Raw genomic sequence first — 25,958 nt, 5'->3', positions numbered from 1 at the left:
TCAAATGAGGCATTACTATTTATCTCTGTCACAATGCAGATCGCAGGACTCAGATAAGTATCGTGTGTTTAATGGCTTTTTAGAGGCCGTTAAAAGGAACAGCGGAATTCTCCTTTGAAGGGATTTTAGTCCGAGTGAAAGCTCACGGCTTTTGGGGGAACAACTGTCAGTCATGTCACTTGACCCCGCCCCTCCCCGCAGCTCCACCTATAAATAGAGCTGGTGCGCGCAGAGTCTGATCATTCTAACTTTAATGCTCAGGTTTTAAGGATGCCTGCTTCTCCAAACGGATTTGGTCACTACTTTGTGGACAGAAACGTCTCCATGCCTGGTGGATATCAGATGCTGGGCTGTGCGCCGGGGGTACAGCAGCCTCCTCCTCACCTTGCTGCCATGGCCGGGATGCCTGTGCCTTTTTCAGGAATACCGGGATACACTTTCATTCCGTTCCCACATGCTGGACACATGTCACACATGGTAAGTACTATAAAAGTGTACATTTGAAATTTAACTATTTGATAGACACATATGCAAATGTGATTTAATATTCCTCTCCATAAAAGTATACTTAAGTGACACGATAATTACGCACGGCGTAAATTAACAAAAATAAAGCGTTTGAAACGTCGCTAAACTTGTTTTTATTTTTCTCTCTGTTTTTTTAGGGGAGCTCTTATGACCTGAAAGCCGCATCACCCTATCACCAGGCTCTGCTGAGCCGCGGAGGTGCGTATTTCTCTCCGTACAGACCGGTGGTCACGGATGAGCCAGGACGCGTGGCCAAAGTAGCGAGCAGGGAAAGCACTGGCGCGCTGAAAGCCTGGCTCAGCGAGCACCTGAAGAACCCGTACCCCACAAAGGGCGAGAAGATCATGCTGGCCATCGTCACCAAGATGAGCCTAACACAAGTGTCTACCTGGTTCGCCAACGCGCGCCGACGCCTCAAAAAGGAGAACCGCGTCAGCTGGGCGTCCAAAGCCAAGAGCGACGAGGATGAGGAGGCTGATGAGAGCGAGGCAGAAGAAGAAGATGAGGAAGATGGCTCTTCGCAGAAAGATCGATGCTCGGACGATGAGGTCGACATCGATACTCAGATTGTTGACGTTGAGGAGGAGTTGAGCGCACCGGAGAGCGAGTCTCCGCGCCCGGCTGAAGAGCGCCTAACGGAACAGCCCGACGAGAGTGACACTTCCGGCTCCGTGGCCGTTACTACCGGAAACAGCGAGGCCAGGTGTGAATCGTCGAATAAGGAGTGTAAAGAAAGTGCTAATGGACAGAAACCGAAAATCTGGTCTCTGGCAGAGACAGCTACTTCCGAAACCCCGGTAAAGAAGAGCAATGAGCATTGCCAAGATTTTAGCAAATGGTGGGCAAACTGGCCGTCCAGGAACAGTTACTTCCCTGCAAGCTACTCTGCACACTTCCTTCCACAAAGCCAGTTAAACTGTTAATGCAACTCATACAAGGCAGATGTTTGCACTTTCGAACTGTTCTGATAGGAGCTGAACTTTTTTCCTGTTTTTATTTTTTTGTTATTCTTATCACGGACCCTTTAGTCATGAAGTTTACAGTCAGGTTTAAACCCTATGCCTGGTTTACCAAAATCTATTGTTGTAAATAATTGTAAATTTTATTTTTCTGTACACTTTGTAAATTATAAATGCCTTTACATGACTATGATTAATTATTTTTGCTAAAATAAAACAAACTGAAAATGAAAAAAAAAAAAAACGTGTTCACACTTCCACTCTTATAAAATATGATATAAGATTTATAAATTATGATTTTATGCATAGTCTTTTATGGATAGAAATGCAAGGTCTTCAGGCTTATAGGCTTCACTGAATGTAGATTTAAAAAAATATATATTGCTAAATATTCATATTCAATATTTTTGTACAAACAGGTCATCTCTTAAACCTTGGGGGTTTAAAGGGGGGGTATTTTTGCTTTCATGTTATGTGGGAAAACAGAGCCATTAAGGGATTTGCATATCTAGCGTTGATCTGTTAAAACAATTCAGAGCAGCAAGGATTAAGAACACAAACTGTTTCGTCTTGCTGGGTGATAATTAAGACCATTATCTGTTCTAAATCTGTCAAGCTGGTGACAGACCCCCCTTTTCTTTTTTTATTTTCTTTCAAAGGCAGACTTTAAAACTCATATCAAAGAGGAATCAAGTGGAATTTATCAAGGCAAAAAGAGACACAACCATGTGTGTACTGTACTACACACACACACACACACACACTAGAGTCACTAGAGTTTCTTAGTTTCTCTACATTTATTAAAATATTACTAGGATGAATTTAATAGTTACACTCTTGGAAATAAAGATAGCAAACTTTGTTGCTGTTTGGAACCCTGAAAAGTGCATTTAAAAATTTTCATACTTTCTTTATATTAAACCTTTAAGGACAATTTAAAGTACATCATTTGACCTAAATGCTTTATGTATCCTGGGAGATGCCAAAATTTTGTTAATTGAACCCTAACGTGTGTGAAAATTGTAAGCGTTTTAAAGTGCTTGCCCATTAAAAGCTTATGGATCACTGATACCTTAAGTACCTTTAATGCTTTTCCCTATTTTAAGGTTAAATCGCACACCAAATGCAACATCCCAGGTAAAAGAAAAAATTCTCAAGGTAGAAATGATGCTCTCTTTACGGTCTCACCCCAGCAACAGGGAACAGTCTTTATTTAGAGTGTATGGTGCAAAATGAGACAAGTAATTAGTGAGATTGTGCATTATAGCATGTAATGTGCATCATGTTAAAAAGTTAAAGTTGCAGCCAATTTTACAGTGGTCTCTTCTCCATCAGGCTGACTGGATACTTTAATGTAATAGTTGATGCAAAGGTGCCCTTTGGCACACACTACACACCACACACATCAACAGGATTAACCCCCAGGAGAACCTAATTCTGTTTTTTTTTTTCCTTGAAGGAAGGGGGTGAAAGAAGACCTCTGCGATGTTAGTTATTCAGGTCTCCATGTAAATTCAAAGCCCTGTGGCCTGCTAATCCAGGGATAATGAGAAAACTCCTGGGTGCTAAAAAAGAGTGGGTTTGAAATGCACAGGCCCCCTTTGGCCCTCGTGCATGGCAAACACACTGGGTTTGGAAATCCACCCTGGTCACAACTTCTTACTGGTGGCCCCGATGAGGTGTAATCCTAGTCTAAACATGACTTGAGCTTTAAAAGGTGGGAAATTTTGGGGGATTCTCAGTTATAAACAGTCCTGCTGATCCCAGTATATGTTCTTCTACTTTACTGAAATTGCTTGTTAAACCTGCTCTTGATCAGACAGCCAGTTCATTAACGATTAGAGTTTATATTGTGGTCTAGTATTTGTCAATGCTAAAAAAAAATATTTTTGCTCTACTGGTCATTCTGAATGTTTAGCAGATTACCGAATTTCATCACTCACCTGAGGACGAACGTCCAGTTACCTGGACTACATCACATGTTCACCCCTCTTCAGTAGTCACTTTATCCTAGTAAGGGTTTTTATAAAATTAAACAACTTTTGAACTTTATGTAGATTTATAATAATGTATACTAAACAGTAGAAAATATCTTTTAAAGTAACAAATTAACATTTCTATTTGAAAAGCTACACTATAATACAAGTCTGGTCCCCTGTTTACTTGCTAGCATTTATTCAAGGCCCAATTTGAACTCAACCTTCTAATCAGTAGCCACATATTTAATGACTTAACCTCCGTCTTCTAACATAAACACAATTTATGCAGCAGAAACTCTGACATTTGGGAAATTTGTACAGTTTAGCAGAGTTGGACCGGCTTAAGCCTCTCCTATAGCTTGAATACTGCATATAAATACTCAACTTCATCTTAGCTGTGAAATCAAGAAAGCCTTAAAAAACCAAAACAAAAACAAACAAAAAGAGAAAGCTCTCAGATATTAAATATTGTTTTTTTTTTTAGTTTATTGTGCATTATATCCTTTTTAAAACATAAAAATATTCAATTTCATGATTTATGAAAGCGCCTTTGTTTTGCAGTATTTCTTTACATATGCCTAAAAAAAATTTTTGCTGTTCTAGAGCCCAACCTTGGTATAGCTGTTAACAAAAAGCATGTTTCATACCACAGCATGCAGTGATGCAGGTAGTGTGTGATTATGAACAGCGCTCTCATGTGGACAGTTCAAATAATACACAATAGTCTGCCCCAGAACAAACTGGGCATGGGCCTACATTTTAGCATTTGTTCCACTATACCACGAAACACACACAAACTATACTTTATTTTACATTACAAAAGTAAAAATAAAACGGAAAAAAAACAAACAAATAAAACACAAATATTTACAACAATGTTAAAACACTTAACACATAGTAGTGCAACTCTGACCCACGGGAGCAGCCGAATACATGTGGAAATTTACAAGCTGTTTGCAAATATGTTACACGTTGCTGCATGCTACAACACATTACAATGTCAAAAGCAGTGGGTCACCATTTAATTTCTAACAACTATACGTATTCTAATGCAGGTGAAGTTTTCTGACCAATTTTCCCACATGTACTACTGCCCAAATTTATTACAAACGAACTGAAATACTTTCTGGCTCTGTTTCAGTCTCAGAAAAAAGGAAGGATTTACTATGGTCTTGAATGACAGGCAATCCATTTTCAGAGATGCCTGGGACTAAAGAAGTCTCGAGTTTTAAAAGATCCTCAGTGTCCTCCTGTGGCTGATTGCGGGGCTGCTGCTCTTGTCCATTTTCTTTTTCAATATACACATTGTCTTCAGCAGCTATATGAGTATGAGTATGTTTGGTGCAGCATGTCTGTAACTGGATGAGAAAGCAATATGTGTTAAAAAATGACAGGAAATAAACATGACTGAATAAAAAATAGATGCTAGACACATCAAATAAGGGCTATGAAAAGAGAACATTAAAAAAATAAATGCTTAGTACCTTTTGCACGAAGGATATAGATCCTGTTCTCCCTGTTTCCAATGAAATAAGAATTTCAGTACAAAAATTGAAATCACACACATATCAATATCAAAACATCCATAATATATATCTAAATTACCTTTTTTATAAACAACGCATAAACCCACAGCCATAAGCATGACCAGCGCAATAAAAATAACCACAGGCGTGATTATAGTAAGCCTCTTGTTCACCTCTAAAAGAAAGAGAGTAAAGGATATAGGTCAAGATTTCATGCATACACATATAAACTTTCAGTATTTATTATCTTATTATATCTCCCATTATTTCATTAAAAATAAGAAATTTGGAGTGGTTTTTTTTGTTAAGCCATTTGTCATACTTTTCAACAAATATTTAAATGTATAAATATTTTCTTAGCCCCCAAGTTAAATAACACTGCATAACATTATTTAATAACTCCAAAGTAGTTTTCCAAAATACAATAAATAATTACTGACACCCGAGGATTTAATTGAAGTTCAACAGAGAGACACCGCAGCTGTGTGTCTGTGAGGTTTTAAGAACAATGACACATAATAAGGGAAGTGAAACATATTTAGTGACATCACCAGGTCTGTTATTTCCACACATTTCTCATTTCCTTAAGTCTACACACCACAGCTCTTACAGGCCACATCTGCACTGATGATACACTGCTATGTGATTTGCTACGTGACCTAAACCAACGAGGGCGTAATGAAAAAAACGTGTACGTACCACAGATTCTGTTGGATGTAGACGAGCCTGGAGCAACTTCTGTGAATCCTGAAGAACATCTGTATGATGGGAAACACCAGAAATGCATCATGAGCATGTGAAAATACTAGACAATATAGCTAGAGTCTAGTAGCTTTGTCTAGCCAAAAGACTACTGTTGGAAAATGATTATATAAGTCAGTTGGCTGATGAGGCTACACTATATTGATGTTTTATTAAAAAATAAAAAAACACTGTAACCAGAATTATTAGATTAGTTTTCTCAAACATTATACAAGCCTGTGACTAGAGCTATATGAGAGTTACAGAGATGCATTATAGATGTAGAGAACATACTCTGTCCAAGGCTGGCAGGTTAGAGCTGAGTCATGGTCGGAAAATGTCCCAATAGGACAGGCTTCACACACCCTGTCTGACATTTGGGTGCCTGTAAGAACCAAAACATTAATATAAGCATGGGCATAAGCTGCAGGAGGTAGCTTGCTTTCATAATGACTCCAACAAATCCAAATAATTCACCCCATATGAATGAGAATATTGTAAATATTTCTGCATGAACAAAAATAGTGAAGTTGCACCAGAAGTTAAGATTGACTGAACAATCAGGAGGACTAAGAACCAGAGAATAGTCAAAGAAATAGTTGACTTATACATTGATGTGTGCACAATATAAACAATCAAGCTAAGATTAGGAAAAAAGAAGAAAAAACAAAAGCAAAGAGCAAAAACCGTGTGACCGTCTGAGGAGATGTGTGGATATGTGAATGCAAAAATCCCCCAAAAATAGTCTTAAATTATTAAATCATATGTCATCACCACAGCCATTGGAAAAAAAGAAACAATCCCATAAGAAAACTGAACATTTTTTCCCTATCATACTGGACCCATGGGATACGCTTTATTTTCACAGTGAAGTACAAATTAAAATTGAGCTTTAATGCAATTTCTTTTAAACAAGTTAAGTAAGAACTAAAATCGTTCTATCTGACCAGACTCTAGATGTATCAGTAATTATTGCTACTGAAAGTGTGCTTAAGCCTGCTGCAACATAATCAAGTGTACCTTAAAAACTATTTTTTCACTACGGTTGTGTGCATGTGAGACGTAATAAAACATAATCTGTAAGTGCAGCAGGCTGTGTGGAGCTGAGATAGATAGAGGACAGGGGGATAACTTAAAAAATATATCATTCCAAAAGAGATCACAAAAAAAAGAATATCTTATTTAGCCTTTAATAATGGAAAAATGATCATTATTGTTATCATCACCATCATCATCATCAGGAGAACGATGATGGTTCTGGTTGTATGACTCCTCAGGTAACATACTCACCATTTCTGGTCATTTTCTCGCCTGCTTTGCATACTGTGTTTTTCACACACGAAACACAGTCTACACTGGCGCAGTGATGATCATCAATACACTTGCATGGAGTGTATTTTTTCTTGCTTTGTAATTGTTTCTCCAAATTGAGGTCTGTTCAAGTGAGAAAGGAGAAAAAAAGTAGAAGGGAATTAAAAATCAGAAAAGAGTTTTTGTTTTATATAACATTTAAGTTGATATGATATAAAAACCAACTACAGACAGATGCATGGCTAGTGTTTTGACAATTGCACTTCTGTTAACAGATTTTTACATTTAATTTGCAAAAATAAAAATTGATGTTGTCACAAAGCAGCTTTGCAGAAATATAGAAATTCAGGACAGAACTTATATATGTTAAATTTAGCCCTAATTAGCAAGCCTGAGGTGACAAGGGCATAAAGGGGATAAAGAGGTAGAATGTAAACTCACTGCGGTCGCAGATTTGTTGGCGTTTGCACTGAGAGTCTTTATTGTAATTTTCCTGATATGCTCCATCTTCACACTCCTCACACACTGGGTCATTACAGTCCGGGAATTTCATCCTTGTACCTTGAACACAGTTAAATGTTCATTAATTAAGTGAGTTTGCATATCCAAACATTAAAACAAAAATTAAAACAGAACTACAGTTGAATTTTACCTGGCACACACAGCATACAGCACTTATTATCCTTCATGTACTGTGTCTCCGTATCGCAGGACTCTGCCGTGATGACAGACAAAACCTATAAAAGCGTTTAACATGTCAATTATCCAGACAAAATTTCATACCATTTTACACATATGTTGTTCCTCCAGACTCAAAATTCATGACAATTCTGGGTTGTGCGCAAATTTCTGCAGTGCAATGCAGAGTGTAAACAAGTAAAATTACAATTTCAGCAGACAAGTGCAGTTCATGAAGCAAATACACAAAACAGTATGTAGTCAACTCGACAATCATTGCTTAAAGCTCAAAACTGTATAGGTTCCACATAATTTTGTTTCTGTGGAACACACACAAAAAAAGCACTGAGTCAGTTCCTTTAATGTCTAAAAACAACAGAGACATAAGCATGTGGACTTCTCTATTTGATTAAAATCACAATAAGCCTCAATCCATACACTGAGATACACTGCAGAATAATGATTATGTGTTTTCACAAGGATAGCAAGTTTTCTGTTGATTTGACTATACTTTTCGGAACATTATCTTAAACTAAAGTTGATTTAAGGACAACTGTTTGAGTTACCGGGACAGTTCCTTGCTGTCTAGGGGGTCCTGGCAAGTGGTTTATTTATTATTGTGTTATTCCTACATGGGCAGTGCCACGGCCTTTCCTAATATGTTTTCCCGCTTTCTCACCTGTCCCTTATTTTCCCTTAATGTGCTGCTCTATAAATACAGATCATTTATAACTTTATGAGCACCGAGAGGTGAAGTGAATAACACTGATTATCTCCTCATCATGGCACCTGTTAATGGGTGGGATATAGGCTATTAGGCAGCAAGTGAACATTTTGTCCTCAAAGTTGATGTGTTAGGAGCAGGAAAAATGGGCAAGCATAAGGAGTTTGACAAGGGCCAAAAATGATGGCTAGTCGACTGGATCAGAGCATCTCCAAAACTGCAGCTCTTGTGGGGTGTTCCCGGTCTGCAGTGGTCAGTGTCTATCAAAAGTGGTCCAAGGAAGGAACAGTGGTGAACCGGCGACAGGGTCATGGGCGGCCAAGGCTCACTGATGCATGTGGAGAGCGAAGGCTGGCCCGTGTGATCCGATCCAACAGACGAGCTACTGTTGCTCAAATTGCTGAAGAAGTTAATGCTGGTTCTGATAGAAAGGTGTTAGAATACACAGTGCAGGACGGGTCAGGGCTGTTTTGGTGGCAAATGGGGGACCAACACAATATTAGGCAGGGGGTCGTAATGTTATGCCTATGTCTTGCTGTCTTGGTCAGTGTCAGTCATTATATTTATATTATATTTTTGGACAATGTAACAGTGTATGTGTGCCGTAAGGCCGGACGCCATGTTATCTAGGTTTTTTTTGGCATAGTCATGTTTTGTTGAGGTTATCCAAGTTTCCATGTCATAGTTATGGTTTATTATAGTTTAGTTTTGTTAAATAAAAGCAGTGCACATACTGAATCCCTGCATTTGGGACTGATCTGCTACTGCTGGCGATCAAATAGATGGCAGAGATCCGGCTTTGATCCCCATGTGATCTCAGTTGGATCCCGGTTTGTGTGTGTGTGTGTGTGTGTGTGTGTGTGTGTGTTATTGCACTTCCAGTTCTTGCACCTTAATGTTTGGGAGTAGAGGGAGGGGAAGGAGAAAGGGAAAAGAATTATGCCCCTGTTTTTTAAATCTGTTATTTTATGTTTTGATTAATTTATCTCTTCCCAGGGGGTAGAGAGGTAATAACAGGTAATACCCAGGTCCTTTAAAATACAGCTGGCTCTCTCTTTTGGAGTCAGACAGTGTCTCTGAGGTGGGGTTAGAGTCATACTGACACTTTTACCACCCACTGCATGTTCTTCCAGTTCTCTCCTGTTCAGCAAGCTATGTCATTTATTAACATATTGATGTTTTGAAGTTTGAGCAATGATTGTGGATTTGACTCTATACTGTCTTATGTATTTGCTTCATTTACTAGACTCATGTGGATTCCAGGAGATTACACAATTAGCTAGTCACCTATGATTAAGTCATCAGCAGTTCTACACAGTTTTCGTCATGCATATAATCAGCATACAAACGTACACTGAATGATGTTTTATCAGTTGAAAACATTTACTACCTACCTACCTACCTATCTATCTATCTATCTATCTATCTATCTATCTATCTATCTATCTATCTATCTATCTATCTATCTGTCTATCTTTTCCAGACCATTCCTATTTGCTGAAGGCATAGTATCATATTCTCTTCATTCCTCTGTCATGCATTATGATGCTTTAAAATACTTTTCATAAGTATTGTGTACCAATTAATCATTACTTTAAACACGACATATACTTTTTAAAAAGAGAATTCAATTGCATTTCATAAAACCCCACTTGAATGCCTTGACTGTCCCAGTTTTACCAACAGCTGTTGTTAAAGTGGCAAAAAAGAAAAACGATTAATGTGCCCAGTAACTTTTAATGGACTTCTCCACTGTACATTCATACGCAAACACCCTTAATCAAATCAGGACAATTTCACTTCTCATTGATTCTCATGATCCCAGTTTTGAAATGAAGTATGCCCTTCTCCCCCCCAAAAAGGGAGGTCACAGACCTAGCACATGACCAGTTTGACCATTTACTGCTACAGATACTCTCAGTAGTTATATCAGGGAAATATATCCATTTTAACATACAGAGGTTAGGTGTATCAATTTTGGCCCTAAATTCTAAGCACTTTTTCATGCCTAGTGAATTGCGTCAGTGAGTAGAAAAAAAAATAACACTGTTTATCGTGTGAAATGATTCATTTACTGGTCACTTGCACTGAGCTTATAAAAAGAGCTATCTAAAACCAACAAACCCAAACCCCGGAAAGTACCCAAGTCTCAGGTGATTGCACCAACGACTGCAGGGTTTAGCAACCCCCCCCCCCCTCTCTCTCAAAACAACTGAATCTTCTAATAGCATTAATACTAGCTACTTGCCTAAAACGGATGTTACTGTATGGACCAACAGATAGATATATAGACAGATAGACAGGCAAACCCTACACTTTACAGCCTACGACACGAAAACGAAACTGAAAGTACGCGCAATGTCACGCTATAGACCATTATTAGGCGTAATAAAACCATATGCATCATCGTCAATGTTGTAAATAAAAATAGTTAATCCTTAATAACATCATGCGACTGTCAAAACTCACCAAACTCACAAAACTAAGAAACATATATCACATATCGCATACCTCGTAGTCCAAAAAACGAAGAGTGCCAAAACTAATGCGCAGTCGTAAACATCTACTTACCAGGAGAACAAAGACGGTTTGAAGATGCATTTTTGCTCCTTGTGTGTCCCAGTAAAGTGATCCGAGAGCAGTCAAAAGCTCTTATGCAGCTACAATGCTTCAGATCGAGCTGTTATGAAGCACAGCCCCTGTGTGCTCAGTTCAGTCGTTGCTTCAGTTGAAGGGGATTTCTGCGCCCCTCCCTGCCGAGAGCACGTGACTCTTTCCTACAAAGCTCCGCATTCCCAGAAAGCTCTGGTTATCTTCTGTATTCAGTTTAACCCTCTCTTCAGGTACGCATGTGCTTCCTCCGGGCTCTCCGCTTTCCTATGAAAAACATTCCTGTAGAATTTCCACTAAGTGTGAATGTGTGTTTGGGTGGAGACAATGGACCCATACTGGTGAACCTACTGCCCTTACTGAAGACTGAGGAGTGGCACAGTATTTATGGTATATTCAGACAGCGTTGCTGCCTCACAGCTCAGGATGCCTTGTTTAATCCTAATCCCTTGATATTATTCATGAGTTTCTCCCAGCATCCAAGTGCGTTTTCTCCCACCTCCCCAAAGCCATATGCCAGCAGGTGGACCATCTACTCTAAAGAACAGTATGTGAAAGGTGCCCAAAATTCAACCCATACTAGTACACCCAGTATTCCCAGTGTCCCGCTAAATCAGGGGTGTCAAACTTTATCCACAAAGGGCCGTTTGGATACAGGTTTTCATTCCAACCGATCAGAAGCCACATCTTGATTCTGCTGAACGCCAAGATCAGTTGATTAAACAGGTGGAATCAGGTGTGGCTCCTGCTTGATTGGAATGAAAATCTGCAGCCACACCGGCCTTTTGCGGATAAGCTTCGACACCCCACGCACTAAATCCATGTGTGTGTGATCCTGAATCCTTTGACTTTGACCATACTGAAGGTGAATGAAGACCTTAAGTATAGTGTTACTACAGGTAGTGTTACTACTTCATAGTTACTGTCTTTGTGATGTTCTCAACAAATGGGATTCCTTTTGGGTTTACTCTGTTTTCTTCCCAGCTTTCTAAATCCTGCCAGAAGTTGGATTGGTTTCCCTAAGAATGAGTGTATGAATGTGTGTATGCATGGTGTCCTGAAATGCACTCATCCTGGTGCACCCATCCTCTGGACGAGGATCAGCATAAAGCACTCAGTGATAATGAAGAAATGAAGGATTTAAAATGGTCACAGTATTCAGGGGGTTTTCAGCTCCATAAAATAATCCAGTAACTGGACTTATGCTAAACTGACCATAGGTGTGCCAAGCGATGGGCACATTATGTATTCCTGTCTTGTGCTCAGTTTTCCAAGAATAGGATCCACATCCATTGTGACCTTGGCCCAAATAATGCGCCTAATGAAGGTTAATGAATGAACAACTTCATATTGTGATATTCTATATAACAACAATATTATATAATATACTGTATATTTACACTGAGCTCCAAGTTGACTTTTACCTAATTTTTTTTTAATTTAAAACCAAACTACAGTTTAAAAAAATAAACTCTAAAGTACTATTTTCAAAATCCTGTAGTAAATCTTAATTGAAAGAGAATATCTTTGAGCAGTTTTGCTGTTTATAGTGCTATAACACTTTTTTTTTTTATCACAAGATATCACCCTCACACACAGTTTGAATGTAATGAGTCATTCATTAGTCGAAACCTTACATGATTGTCCCTGCCACTTGTTTCGATTTCTTTTTCTTCTTTAATATTCTTTAGAACTCATCACCACTGACAGTAACTGTTTGCCCCAGTGTGTGTCCTAAAATCTAGAATTTAAAAGAATATAGAAAAGAAATTTTACAATAGCTGGCTTAATCCAAATATAGTGAATTAACCTAGAATCGACTGAGGTTTGCTTCAGATTTAGGCAGTAGGTGGGTTATGAGATCAGATTCACTTGCACTCACTGTAGCTATTATTACATCTTCGAATAGAATCTTCAACAAATTCATTTTATCTGTTTAATGACCACAATAATAATAATAAACAATAGAATGTACAGTGTATTAAAAAAAATCCCTTGAGGTGAATCCCATTTTTGTTTGTGTCTTCAGCATATACGACAGCTGTAACATTTCTGTGTCAAGTTTCAAGAAGAAGCAGGGAATTTCCCCAGTCTGATGAGGAAGTTAAAGCAGGCTATATGCCTCAGTACTTTTAGGGACAAACCTAAATGGTCAAACATGTTTTCAAGCATAAAAAATACAGTATAAAGCTTTGTATCATCTAAATTAATTAATCTATAAATCAATCAATCAACAAATGAATGACATAAACAATTGTCATATAAATCAACAAAACACGCTTTAATAATTCGGACAAAGAATGAAAAAAAGAAAAAACAACAACAAAACAAAAAAAAAACCTACTTCCCAAATGCAAAGCAGAATAACTTACTGTCAGAAACACGTCATCAATAAGTCTCTGTTTGACTTCCAAATGGAAACAGAACTGGTGTTTTTTTTTTTTTAAATTACTTTTAAACAGAAAAACTCCCAGCTCATTATTATGGCAAGGATTTCCAATGTAGCCACAAAAGCTACGCAATACATTACCACAGGTTATGGGGAATTAGAAGTAATAGAAAGGGATGACTGAGGTGTACTGTTTTGCATAGTGTTTGTGCTCTAAGTATCATAATGTTATAAACTCTGTTGTAGCTATTGCGGTTAATAATACAATAAATTAAACCGAACAAACTAAAAAGGAAGTGCACAAATAAAATATTCTTTAGTTCTAATATCTAATTCTGGCTTAAGGTTGTTAAGGGCATGTGTGATTTTGACGTGCGATTATTTACCTAAATTATTAATCTTATTTTTTTTTTTTTTTGTCAAATTAACTGACGTTAGCTAGCTTGTTAGCATTATCAGTGATAATTTATGAACTTCTGAGAAATCCTGCCAGCCTAGCTTACTTTAGTTAGCTGGCTAGCCTACTGTTAGCACCAACGATCATTAGCACATCCTGATCTGATTATGAAATGTAAAATCCTTTCAGCGAATATGAATTTAGAATTCTTTAAGAAATTGGGTCACGTTTAGCAGCATAATGAACATAAGTTTACTTGAGGTAGGACCACAATAATAACAACATAGCCTCAAACTCATTTGAGACTCTATCACTCGATTTATGCTATTGGATACCTAATGAGTCTGACACAGGTTGAGATTTGACCACAGACAATCATCTAGCATGATTCTACAGTCATCAGTCATCAAGCATGATCAACAAGCATACAGTTTAGCAGCATATTTTGAGTGGTCTTTAGCTGTGTAGCTGTATTTAGTACAGCAGGGGTGCTAATATCATTATTAAGGGTTGCCATGTGCTGTATAAACAAAATTTACATTTACACACATCTGTATACAACAATATCATTAACTGTCTTGTCTTTTGCTGTCTGGTACCGTCCTCCATTAAAAATTGTTATAGACTGATCATGGGACAGTGAGAATCCTGCCTCTTTAGGCCTCTTAATGGTTGTTGCTTGTTGCCATTTTTCTACCAGTATGTTCTGTAGGGTCCATACTTGACACTCTGTCTCAGTGTCTGGAATATCAGTTACCCAGAAAATTATGGTGAAATGACAAAATTCCCTTTTGAGTCCGGTTTCTTTCTAGGTTTCATTCTCATTGACTTAGGGAAATTTCTTTGCCATTTTTCGCACAGTTGTTATATACTCTGCTACCTATTCCTGTTTATGTTATTTTTGACGAATGACATGAGTTCATTCTGTATTTTTGGTCTTGACCTGGGTATAATTAAAAAAATGTTTTTATCCAAATTTTAAAATGGAAGCTTTGTGCAACTCATAAAATAAACTTCAAATTCCTTATTTTATTTTACCCTGCATGTGACAAACTGTACAAAGATTAAGAAATTACATATGGCATACATATATATTCCCACTTAACAGTGTATTCTGTGTTAATCTGTTACACCATCGTGCCTTCTGGTAAACAAACATAGTCCTTGCATGGGTACTTTGAATTAGTATTGTATTGTAACTGTACTGTATTGTAAGCTGCTCATGATGGAAAATGATTGTCAGTCTATGAAATTATTTTTTGTGCGTTTGTTATCGTCTAAACAGTATTAAACTACTATAATCCAGCTGGCCAAAAACCATGATCTCAAAACACTACTACTATTTTACATGTGTTTTATAATAGATAATAGATAGTCCAAGCCACTGTGATGATAATCAGTTTCATATTCAGGCAAGAAAAAAAAAGAAGGAATTTTTAGTATGACTATTCAGTAATTCTTTTTCAGTTGATGACCATGATAGCTTTTATGGATATTGCTTTAATTACTACATTATTTAAAAACCACAAAGGGCCTTCGGGAACAGAAGACAGAGAATATAGTGCAACAGCGCCATCTCATGGATACAAGGAGCTACAAAAACAACAACAACAACAACACAAGATTTAAAGAACTTTATTAATCCCAGGGGGAAATTGCTTTGTCATGTTACAGTTGCTGTAATAAAAATGGAAGAGAGAAAGAAAGAATAAAAAATAATAAACAAAGATACTGTACAAATAATAATGTAGAACTGCACACAGGGATTTTACATTAATGATCATTTTAATAAGTGATAATGATGACGTTGTATTGTACGTGAAAGATAATGGTGAAATTGTAATGTGTATGAAAGGCCCATAATTACTATTGCACCCATTATAGATTAGTGCACATGAAATTACACATGAAAATGTTCTAACACTTGACAGAAGGAATTGTGCAGTTTGACTGGCACAGGGATGAAAGATCTCCTAAATCGCTCAGTACAACACTTGGCAGTGATCAGTCTCCGGCAACAGGGACATTATAACCAACTTTCTCTGTTCTCTAATATTACAGCACTGTTGGAACATATTAAATGATATTAATTATATTATAGATTTATCCAGATTTTGATATTCTTATTTTTTAATGATATCTAACAGAAAACCAGAACAAAATGTAAACATCAGTTCATTTCAAGACCAAAATACATTACATCAATCAGTGTGACATCTGTTAATGTAAACATGTGCAAACTGGGCTGTGGAAACTGGTGTCAAAACAAACAAACAAACAAACAAACAAACAAACAAACAAACTATATATTTGCAGTTTGGTCCAACTCTCATGCAAACTATATGAAAATATCTGGAGAAAATAGAAAAATCACATTAGCACACTCTGCCATGGTCCCTCAAGGTATCATCCCCTCAAGGATATACCGTCTGTAATTTTAGTGTAGTGTAGTGTATACTATGTAACTTACCTAGAAATGACCTTTTGCTCTAAAACTAATAATGGTCCATATATAAAGTATATACCTTAAATCATTTTGAAGGTATGTTATGCCATGTCAAACATACCCATTACAGGGTGCAAATGATGTACATGAGATCATCACCCTATTTTTCTGACAGGCTTAAAGTACTTGACATACACAAAGGTTTACTATCATTTGCATGCTTATGCACAGTGGTAACTACAGATAGGAATAAAGAGCACACTTAAGTGTCTAAAAAAGTTTCCATAGTGAAACAAATAAGAAAGATGTACCACATTGTTTCATCCAGTATTACACTGTAATGTCTCAAGCAAGACACAGTAAAAAGTCAACAACATACCCTGCTCTCTACTTTCATGACAAATTCTGAACAAACAAAACAGTCAGTGTGTATTACTGACCACTGTTGTGCCAGAAAATAATCACAGTCTTTTCTCACTACAAGGAGATTTTAGCGCACATGCCATTTCTATAGTCCATACTCTTTCACCTAGAGTACTGTGTAGTAGGCTAGTACGCAGAGTTGTAGTGATCGCTGTGGGGAAAAGCGCTGTGAGTCAATTCACACTTTGCTTCCTCTACAGTTAAGGACGTTAATAAAGAAGAGGCTAAACGAGTCAGTTTATCGGTTTTTTTAAAGGACAGATCTATTTATCTTACTCGTGATAGTGATTCCCGAGAGCATGGATAGCATGAAGATGCTGGATATCCCTCAGGTAAACCGCACTAATTACTAATTAAGTGTGTGCGAGATTTAAAATCTGGACATGAAGCACGAGACATTAGACTACAAATAATTATTACTTACATGACATCAATAATGGCGAGTTTTGTTTTATACTGCATGGACACAGTACATTTGACTAATGGTTGGACATAGAAATGCATCTCATGAATTAATTAGTCTTGCCTTTTTAACATTTTCTGTATATTTTAAGTATACTGTATACCATATTGTTTTGAGTGAGCATAACTGTATGTTCAGTCCAATCTATGTATTTTATATAAACTAAATATGAAATGATTAAAGTCAGTACAGTTTGAGGTTATTTTATTGCTATCTGTGTCGTTGTGCTGTCACAGCTCTTGTGCACAATTTAAGAGGAACTTGCAAAATGCAGCAAATCATTGTCACCTTAAAACACTTGCAGTTCCTGTTATAGATTGTTAAGCCGATAATTGTGGCTATATAACAGTCTATACCTTGTTATTGTCGCATTAAGGTACAAAGACATCTTTAAAAGAAAGAGATTATTCTTATTACCTTTATAGTTTGTCATATGCACTTAGATCAAATGGTTATAAAAGGATGACCTGTGTTGAAGTTGCTTAAGTTGTCCTGTTTCTAAGCACAACACCTCACATGCTGTACGTCTCCTTTTGTGTTTCAGTAGAGATATCACATGCTGCTCTCAGATCTGCTGGTTATGATGCGTCTAGTTCATTAAAATTTGCTACCAAGTTCATTAGTGTATATTTGGTGAATATATATTTGTTTAATCACTAAGCATTTGTAAGTACACTTGAAGAATGGTACACTAGGTGACAAATATTCTATACAACTGAAATAATATTAGAACATTTATTCTAGTTGTAGATGCAGGGATATGGGTATAAGATATATCTACATATGTCTAAGTATACTTATACTCAGGTCTACTTATTTATTGTCCACAAGATTTTTGAGAAAAAAAAAAAAGTAATATCATACTAATATGACACAAATACATTTTTACAAGCTTTTAAAAATTATATGTGGAGAATTCTGTTTTACTTGATTATCAGTTTTAACTTATTTTATCATGTTGTCTCAACTAACAAGTGTTTTTACAACACTGGAAGCTCAGTGGATAGTACATTGGGTTCAGATGCTTGTGAGTTCACCAATCACCACCAATCTACCAGTGATGGACCCTTGATCAAGGATCTTAATCTTGCTCAGTTGTAAAAAACATTTTTTGTATACATTCAGCTGACAAATCCCTGGGTCATGCATTGATAAAGCATTTGCCTTGTCTTAGATGATTGTGTTGCTGATGCCGAAGGTGGCTTATGTCTCTGTTTTCTGTGAAGAACTCTTGTGACTGCATGGATATATAAATAAAAAACAAGGCAGAATACCCTAGTAATCCCCTCAGATATCTAAGAGAATTTTTGTGTTCCTCATATAATCCTTCTATTTCGTCATTTGTCACGTGTTTTGTGGCTAATCATTAGCACTTCCCAGGTTCTTGCAATTATCATCTTCACTTTAAAACAAAATGAAACTGAACTATTTCTCTCTGAGATATCTCTCTGACTCTATATTTGAGCACAATGTGTTAATGAGTTACAGTGTGGATTGGAATAGTTTGTGAAGCCTTTACTGTTTATTGTGTTTTGTAGCTTAGTAATGAGATGCAGCTGAAAATTATGCATATGGTGAAGAGTGGAGAGCTGAGCATCGATGACGCTCTGGACCAGGCCAGAAGAGACAAACTGCAGCTGCTCCAGAGGAACTTCGATTTAGAGGTGCAGTGGCTATATATGAGCTATACTTATATACCTATAGAAATGTATTAAAACTTAAAACTCTGAGGGAATAGCACCAGAATAATTTGCGTGTGTGTATGTGTGTTTTTAACTTTGATACATCAATCCATTCGGGATGGTGGGTAGCGTCGCTACTTATCAGCTCAAGGGTTTAAGCCTGAGTTTGATTTCATGTCTGTGTGCAGTTTTTATGTATATTGTCCCTGCTTAGGCTTCCTCTGGGTTTGCTGGTTTTCTCCCACCTCCCAGAAACATGCCAGTAGGTGGACTGGCTAAAAAAAAAAAAAAATTGCCCAGTGAGTGTGTGTGTTCATGCTTTCTGGAGATGGACTGGTGTCTCACGCAGGGTGTATTCCTGACTCACCCGCAGCGATCAGGTTCTGCATTCCCTCCCAGACTGATCAAGATAAATTTACTAAAGTTATTGAAGATAATTTAGTGTATGGTAATGTATATAATGAATTAAATGAAATTGTCATGAAATCTGACTATTTTTAATTCATTCATGTTAAAGCATCTACACTAAAGCTTATAGGAATTATAAATACTTTATTAAGTACTCATTTTGTGAGTGAGGAATGTCTAGGCTATGAATAAAAAAGCCTCAAACCTGCCTTGCAGTCCTGTAGGTATGACGCTTCTCATAGATAGTAATCATCATAATTGTTGTCTTTTCAAACACAGTGCTTGTATTTAGCAAGACTTAAAGAGACACATGTTGCATTCAAAAGAAGAAAAAAAAGACACCAACAAGTAAATTTAGAATGCCCAAAGACAATATAAATGTGTTAGTTTGTGTTTCTTAGACATGTGTTTATGTGTACTACGGTGGAATTTAATGAATGCTTTGGTATGCATGTAAGGAACTAAAGAAACTGGATAACCCACTCGTCAAGGGACTTGCCCAGCTACAACTGGAGCCAATCACAGGCATTACTGCATTACTGCAGGCATTATTTTCTCAACAAAAAAGAGGAAGTTGTTTAATTGTAGCCATAGTAATAATAGTTTTGGCTGTTATTCATTGTTCTATTGCAGGAAAAACAAGCCTCGCAGTACAACTTCAGTGTGCACAAACTTAATGCTTACAGATGGCAAAAAAGGGTACTCCAGGTATGAAATAAATCACCCATATTTTAGATATTTTACATAAAAAAACAAATAGAAATCATGCAAAAATAATCACGAACGAATGAAGTTACAATGAACAAAAACATTGTATACTTTGCAGCCAAAAGTTTGTAGACACCTGATTATCATTGCCATATGTACTTTTTTTAACATCAAATTCCAGATTTTTTTCTATTCTAAATCTTGGAATATGGTTTTGAGGATTTGTTAGAACAGGACTGGGCCTTTTAGTTCCAGTGAATTGTAATGCTTTGGCATATAAAGACATCTGTATGCTTCTAAAATTCTACTAAAGGTTTTTGGATGATCCATATATATGCGTGATGCTCAGGTGTGTACAAATGTTTGGCCATGCAGTGTATGCTGGATCTATGATATACAGTATACAAGTTGGACAGGAGGTTTGTAATTTCATCTGTCCTTACTGGTTGTTACTGTGAAATTCCTTTAAGTATCTGTGTTACAGTTGAGGAATGTATGTCTCCTCAGATTGATTTCAGCACAAAGTTGGTTTGCAGTATTGAGAAAGGCATTGTGAAGAGGCAGTTTCCTTTTCAGAACATTAAAAACTGCCATGATGCTGCAGGGACCAGGTTAACAGTGTTGTTCAAGAACCACCATGACTACGAGCTGGAGGCTATGTCTCCACAGGACAAGCAAAAAGTGAGTTTGAGCATTAATGATGCTGCATAGACAGTGACTGAATAATTCTAACCCCAAGCAAACAGTTCTCTGTCCATTTTTCTGGACCTTGACTGTTATTAATTAGCTAAAAGTATTACAGATCCTCAGGATACAACAATTTCTATTTTACGACGACAATTCCTATTTCAGTTCCTTTCACTACATATTTCTGTGAATATTTATAGCAGAAGTTTTAGTTCATTATGAAAGTTTATTGTTATGATATTATCTCTCATACATTCCAATAATGTTTGGAAGTAACCAGATATAAATACTTTATTCCGTATGAATTGAATAAATAGGAAGGAGAGAAGGACATTTTTTGCATTCACGCGTGCATGAGTGTGCTGTCATTTTGGGAAATAGAACTAACTACATATGTTATAAAATAATGCGAAAATAATTACAGCCCTGTGCACATCTCTAGTCAAAACCAATGAAAAACTTGATTGAACAAAGATGTAGCTGATGCTGAAGAACTGACTGGGCCATACTTAACAGAGCATGCTGACACTTATACCTCTGGGTACTTTTATACCCCAGTGTTTTACAGGTGCCTAGTGATATAGTTCATTTAAAAAAAGAGAAATAAACTCCTTCTAGTTTTTTGGAGCACTGAACAGATATAGATAGCAGAACTGCATTACCAACCAGTGTGCTGTGGTTTGTTTCCAAGTAAACAAGTTCCTTATCGTTCTAACATTTAATGTCTGCTCTCTCTAGATCCTGGAACTGATAAATCAGATAATTTACAGGAATATCCAATCTGAAGATATTTATGCGAAGCTTGAACAGCGGCCAGCGTCCCCAAAAAGGCTTCGTGAGGGCCAGGTGCTTCTGCAGCGAGGAGGGCTAGCATCGTTCAAATGGAAGAAGTATGGTCATGCTTAGCTTCATTAATTCTATTCTGGTATAGCATCTTTATTCAACGCAGTTCACAGCTTTAGTCACACTAAACAAATATGAAATTGTATATTGAATTGAATAGTAGTAGAATACAATAAATGTAATAAACCACAAAGGGGCAAGCAAAGAATAAGTACACTAACCACCTTGCTGATTTAGGTATGTTCTCAAACAAATTCTGGGGCCTTTTACTTAGTTCCCTAGTTCAGTAGTCAGGCCACTGAACAAGAAGTCGGATATTTTAAGGTCCGTCTCTCTCTCTCTGTCTCTCTTTCTCTGTCTCTCTCTCTCTGTCTCTCTCTCTCTCTCTCTCTCTCTCAGTTACAGAATCCTGGAACATTCGCTCCCTAATAAATCCCACAATGCATGGCAAATTGCTGTTATCTTTCTTATAGCTCTTAAACAATTAATTAAGTAGCAGTTTTTGATGTTTTTATATAATGTTTGTTTGAATCTTTCTTTTAAAAAAGAAATCACTAGCTATCCTATGATCCTGCTCTACGTACTATGACAGAAACAAGCATGTGATTAAGCTCTCAAACTTATGTCAAATTTATATGTTTTGGGTTTTATAGACTGATGAGAAAATCCTAATGTCATTGGAAATAGAGTCATCAGTGTCCCGATGTGTAGTGAGCCAGAATCCTGAACCTGAACTTCAGAATGCCTGAACTCGTATACACGACATAGGGAGCCATGATTGAGACACACTCCTGGACTTGATTTAATGAATTACATGACTTCTGATAGAAACTGTTTTGAAGAGAACTTTAGGTTACAGCAATGTATGTGAATGCTTATACAATCACAATTTTCTTTTTATTTATTTGTAAATTAATTTGCCGATTATATAGATTTTCTTTTAGCCTTGCTTCCAAGTGATGGACTATTTTGTGTATCTTCATCACACACAATTCCAGTTCAGTCCACTTCAGTTTCAGGTTGTAAAACTATAAAATGGGGGAAAAATTCAAGCAGAGTGAGCACTTATGCAGGCCATTGTAAAAAGTGAAAATGATGAAAAACGACTTTCAGATACAGTAAAGGCCTACAAAATTAAGTAAAAAAAATAGGCACTGTGAATGTGAACTGGATTGAGAATTCAAAGGGAAATTGTAATACTATGCAAAGGGAATTGAAAAACATGAGGTATCTAGACAAGGAAGTAAATGACTTCTAAAGAAGAAACAGGTGTAGGTAATAATGTGTAATAGTTTCACTAATGGTTTCACTAATTGATAGTTGTAATGTGGGAGTGTTTAAAAAGCATGACAGTGATATAATAATGTGTTATAATAATGATGATGATGGCTAATGATTATAATGAAGAATAATTTCATTAACAGATAACAGGTTGAGTAACACTGCTGATGATTTGCTGCTGTGAATGTTCTAGGCTTTTGTGTGATTCTGAATGAATATTTTGTTGGCCAGGTATGAAGCACATCTCTATACAGGACACCTGACCCTGTTCTCGACAGCGCATTGTCAGTATGAAGATGAGGCTGATGTGCCTTCCATGTCCTCCAACCTGCCAATCATCATTCACTTCTCTGACGGCAATGCCAGCGTAGAGAGCCACTGCACTTGTGACTCTCTGTTTATGTTACTCACTAACAGCAATGAGTTCCAGTGAGTTTTACAGGTCTTAGATAAATAAAAAATTATTCAGTATGATGAAATGTTTATGTAAATGTTTATTCAATATGATAAAATGACTTCTGGTGATGTTAAAGGAGAATCTGTTTTCTTTTGAAGTTTCCGGATTCCAGTAAACGGACAGATGAATTCGGAGGTCATTAGGAACGAAAGGGATGCCTGGGTTAAAGCTATTAACAAGTTATGCATGGACTGGAAACGCAAATCTCAGCATGTATATGAAGAACTCAGAGAATCTGCCAAGACTGAAGGAGCCATTGAAGAGTGTCAGTCTGAATATGAGAGAGAGCCAGAGACTGACAGAGTGCAGGGCAATAATGGTTCTATTGAAGCGCCACCCAGTGTATTGGCTGTGAATGTATCTGCTCCTTTACCAGAGCCAATGCTCGAACCAGTGTACTTTACTGCTCCAAGGTTAGAGCAAGTCCCTGAGTTAAAGCTACCATCCACACGACTGAAAACTCCAGAGCCACAACCAGAGCCAGAGACAGTGGCACAGCTTGTAACCGTGACATCACTGGTGTCTGCCTCAGCCCTGATTCCGTCTCCTCCTATGCCACCTCCTATGCCCAAGAAGAGCAAGCCAAAAACACAGAAAGAGAGAACCAAGGCCTTTCACTGGGACGTTGTTATACAAGACAAGGTACTGTATTTAAAGTCCTGTGCAAAGACATAAAAGATAAAGAAGAAAGGTAAATAGTAAACATTTAAATCATATATTTGGTGTATACACTGCATCTATCCTATTCTCAAGGTTTTATTACCTTTCATTCCTGAATAACAGGATGATTTACTTAGGAACTAGTAGAGTATCCAGTTTACTTGTTCCCTTACCAAGGTCCAGTAGAAAGTTGGAAAACAGAGCAGTAACTATAACCTTATAAAAAGCTTATATAAGCTTATCAAAGGTCCCCATTACTTTACATTCATTTTATTCTCATTCTGATCTTGTTTAGGAGTGGATTCATAGTGTTAAGTGTGCATTCTAACGTTTATTTCTGTGCCATTGTTAAATGAAGCATAATTTTACTGTGTGAAAGTAGAAATCGAGTTGAAGAGAGTTGATGAGAATAACCACATGATGAGTGTGACACCCCAACATTAGTATACTTTTACAGGCTACCCACAAGGGGTCACGGTCACAAGGTGACGGCTTCTTTGTTGTCATGGAAACAAGCAAGCGTGATTACTCTGCTAATTTAAAAAGAAGCTACCTTTAAGATCCAGGTGTAGGAACATGGTTACATTTAACTATACATGCATTATACATAAGGGTTTATACGAAAATTGCTTGCTTGGTTGTTTTTGAAAATTTGCTCCAGTTATTAGTATTAGTATATAAATGGTTTTGGTGATGTTTTAATCTGAAGTCACCTATGTCGAACTGTAAATGCACAAATATGTTCAAAACATTTTGGCTCACTAGTGTAGAAGACATCAGAAAAGTACTGTATATTGCGTTGGATACACAAACAACAAGAATACAATGTGAGGACATAAATATGGGTTTATTGCATGAAGATTATATTTACCTCTTATAGATTTGGACTCATATTATTCATGGTCCTGATTACACACTGGCCCATTTTTGTTGAAAAGGACACTACATTTATTATGTTTCCCACCATGAGCGAATGCTTTGTATTTTCCCTGAGCTCATATATTCAAGGCAGTCTGTGAACTGTTATTTGGATCGTTCATGCCCATGGTTTATTTATTACAGGTTCCTGTGGGGAAAATGAAGTTATTGACTGTTTTTGCTGCTCTTACAGATTGCGAAGTCATTGTGGGCGCGGGGAAGTCCTCGAGAAATTGAAATCGACACATCGCGTCTGTATGAGCAATTTGGAGTCAAAGACTCGGGGCACGGTTCTAGCGCAGAGTCCAGTAATCATGCTGAAATCCTGCTCAATGCAAAAGTCGCCCACAACTTCAGTGAGTATTGGAGTTACCACAAAAAACACCTTACAATATTGCTTACAATTATGCTGAACTATATTTCAAACAGAGAAGTGATAATATAATGTATATGGATAGTGTAATTAAAGTGTACATGAATGTAAATACCATGTATACACTTACTAACCACTTTATTAGGAACTCCTGTACACCTGCTCATTTATACAGTTATCCAATCAGACAATCATGTGGCAGCAGCACAGTGCATAAAATTCTGCAGGAACAGATCAAGAGCTTCAGTTAATGTTCACATCAAACATCAGAATGAAGAAAAAGTCTGATCTCAGTGATTTAACTGTGGTATTGTTGTTGATGCCAGATGAGCTGGTTGGAGTATTTCAGAAACTGCTGATCTCCTGGGATTGTCAAACATAACACTCTCTAGACACAGAATGGTGCAACAAAAAAACAGCCTGTTTGCAAAGCGTCTACAGAAAAATTCTCACTGTCGCTGAGTGGAATATTACCAGACTAGTCTGTGCACAAAAAGGTTCAAGTGATTTTAAAAAATTACTCTTTACAACCATAGTAAGAAGAAAAGCATCTCAGAAATGCATCAAATCTTGAGCTGGATGATTTACAAAAACCTCTCCTGTCAGCCAAGAACAAGAATCTGAGGCTAACATGGGCACAGACTCACTGAAACTGGACATTTGAAGACTGGAAAAAGACTGGGTGATTTTTTTCTAATCTTCAGCTGTCCAGTTCGGGTGAGTCTGTACACTTGATAGCCTCAGATTCCTGTTCTTGGCTGACAGGA

At 37.1% G+C, this 25,958-nt stretch overlaps 3 protein-coding genes across 3 annotated transcripts in view; 2 read left to right on the top strand and 1 right to left on the bottom strand.

The window, feature by feature from the left end:
* Nucleotides 1-262: 262 nt before the first annotated feature.
* Nucleotides 263-1,668, top strand: irx7 (iroquois homeobox 7). The gene is made up of 2 exons (XM_058410279.1): nucleotides 263-477; nucleotides 666-1,668. The coding sequence occupies exons 1-2, from the start codon at nucleotides 271-273 to the stop codon at nucleotides 1,449-1,451; spliced, it is 993 nt and encodes a 330-aa protein (XP_058266262.1). The 5' UTR covers nucleotides 263-270; the 3' UTR covers nucleotides 1,452-1,668.
* Nucleotides 1,669-3,940: 2,272 nt separating this feature from the next.
* Nucleotides 3,941-11,207, bottom strand: cd40 (CD40 molecule, TNF receptor superfamily member 5). The gene is made up of 9 exons (XM_058410942.1): nucleotides 11,018-11,207; nucleotides 7,697-7,781; nucleotides 7,486-7,605; nucleotides 7,024-7,167; nucleotides 6,028-6,118; nucleotides 5,692-5,750; nucleotides 5,072-5,167; nucleotides 4,951-4,982; nucleotides 3,941-4,824 (listed from the first exon to the last, which is right to left on the bottom strand). The coding sequence occupies exons 1-9, from the start codon at nucleotides 11,045-11,047 to the stop codon at nucleotides 4,570-4,572; spliced, it is 912 nt and encodes a 303-aa protein (XP_058266925.1). The 5' UTR covers nucleotides 11,048-11,207; the 3' UTR covers nucleotides 3,941-4,569.
* Nucleotides 11,208-16,905: 5,698 nt separating this feature from the next.
* Nucleotides 16,906-25,958, top strand: part of LOC131365620 (uncharacterized) — a 36,771-nt gene continuing 27,718 nt past the window's right edge. Inside the window, exons 1-8 of the mRNA XM_058409311.1 lie at nucleotides 16,906-17,043; nucleotides 18,713-18,838; nucleotides 19,898-19,972; nucleotides 20,480-20,653; nucleotides 21,398-21,549; nucleotides 23,015-23,212; nucleotides 23,339-23,882; nucleotides 25,012-25,174. Of these exons, the coding sequence (XP_058265294.1) occupies nucleotides 17,011-17,043; nucleotides 18,713-18,838; nucleotides 19,898-19,972; nucleotides 20,480-20,653; nucleotides 21,398-21,549; nucleotides 23,015-23,212; nucleotides 23,339-23,882; nucleotides 25,012-25,174 (1,465 nt within the window). The 5' untranslated portion in view covers nucleotides 16,906-17,010. The remainder of the gene's footprint in view (nucleotides 17,044-18,712; nucleotides 18,839-19,897; nucleotides 19,973-20,479; nucleotides 20,654-21,397; nucleotides 21,550-23,014; nucleotides 23,213-23,338; nucleotides 23,883-25,011; nucleotides 25,175-25,958) is intronic.

Source organism: Hemibagrus wyckioides, linkage group LG15 (genome assembly GCF_019097595.1).
Source record: "Hemibagrus wyckioides isolate EC202008001 linkage group LG15, SWU_Hwy_1.0, whole genome shotgun sequence".
Classification (NCBI taxonomy): Eukaryota; Metazoa; Chordata; class Actinopteri; order Siluriformes; family Bagridae; genus Hemibagrus; species Hemibagrus wyckioides.
Note: the sequence above shows the minus strand (reverse complement) of the source record. Positions and strands in the feature narration are given on the sequence as shown.

Bases quoted from the DNA above. Each gene is read 5' to 3' on its own strand.
- cd40 (XM_058410942.1), bottom strand. From the start codon at position 11,047: ATGCATCTTCAAACCGTCTTTGTTCTCCTG. The intron at 7,168-7,485 runs GTGAGTTTACAT...TCACTTGAACAG, and splicing joins CCAACAAATCTGCGACCGCA to ACCTCAATTTGGAGAAACAA. The intron at 5,751-6,027 runs GTATGTTCTCTA...CCCATCATACAG, and splicing joins ACCTGCCAGCCTTGGACAGA to ATGTTCTTCAGGATTCACAG.
- irx7 (XM_058410279.1), top strand. From the start codon at position 271: ATGCCTGCTTCTCCAAACGGATTTGGTCACTACTTTGTGGACAGAAAC. The intron at 478-665 runs GTAAGTACTATA...CTGTTTTTTTAG, and splicing joins CTGGACACATGTCACACATG to GGGAGCTCTTATGACCTGAA.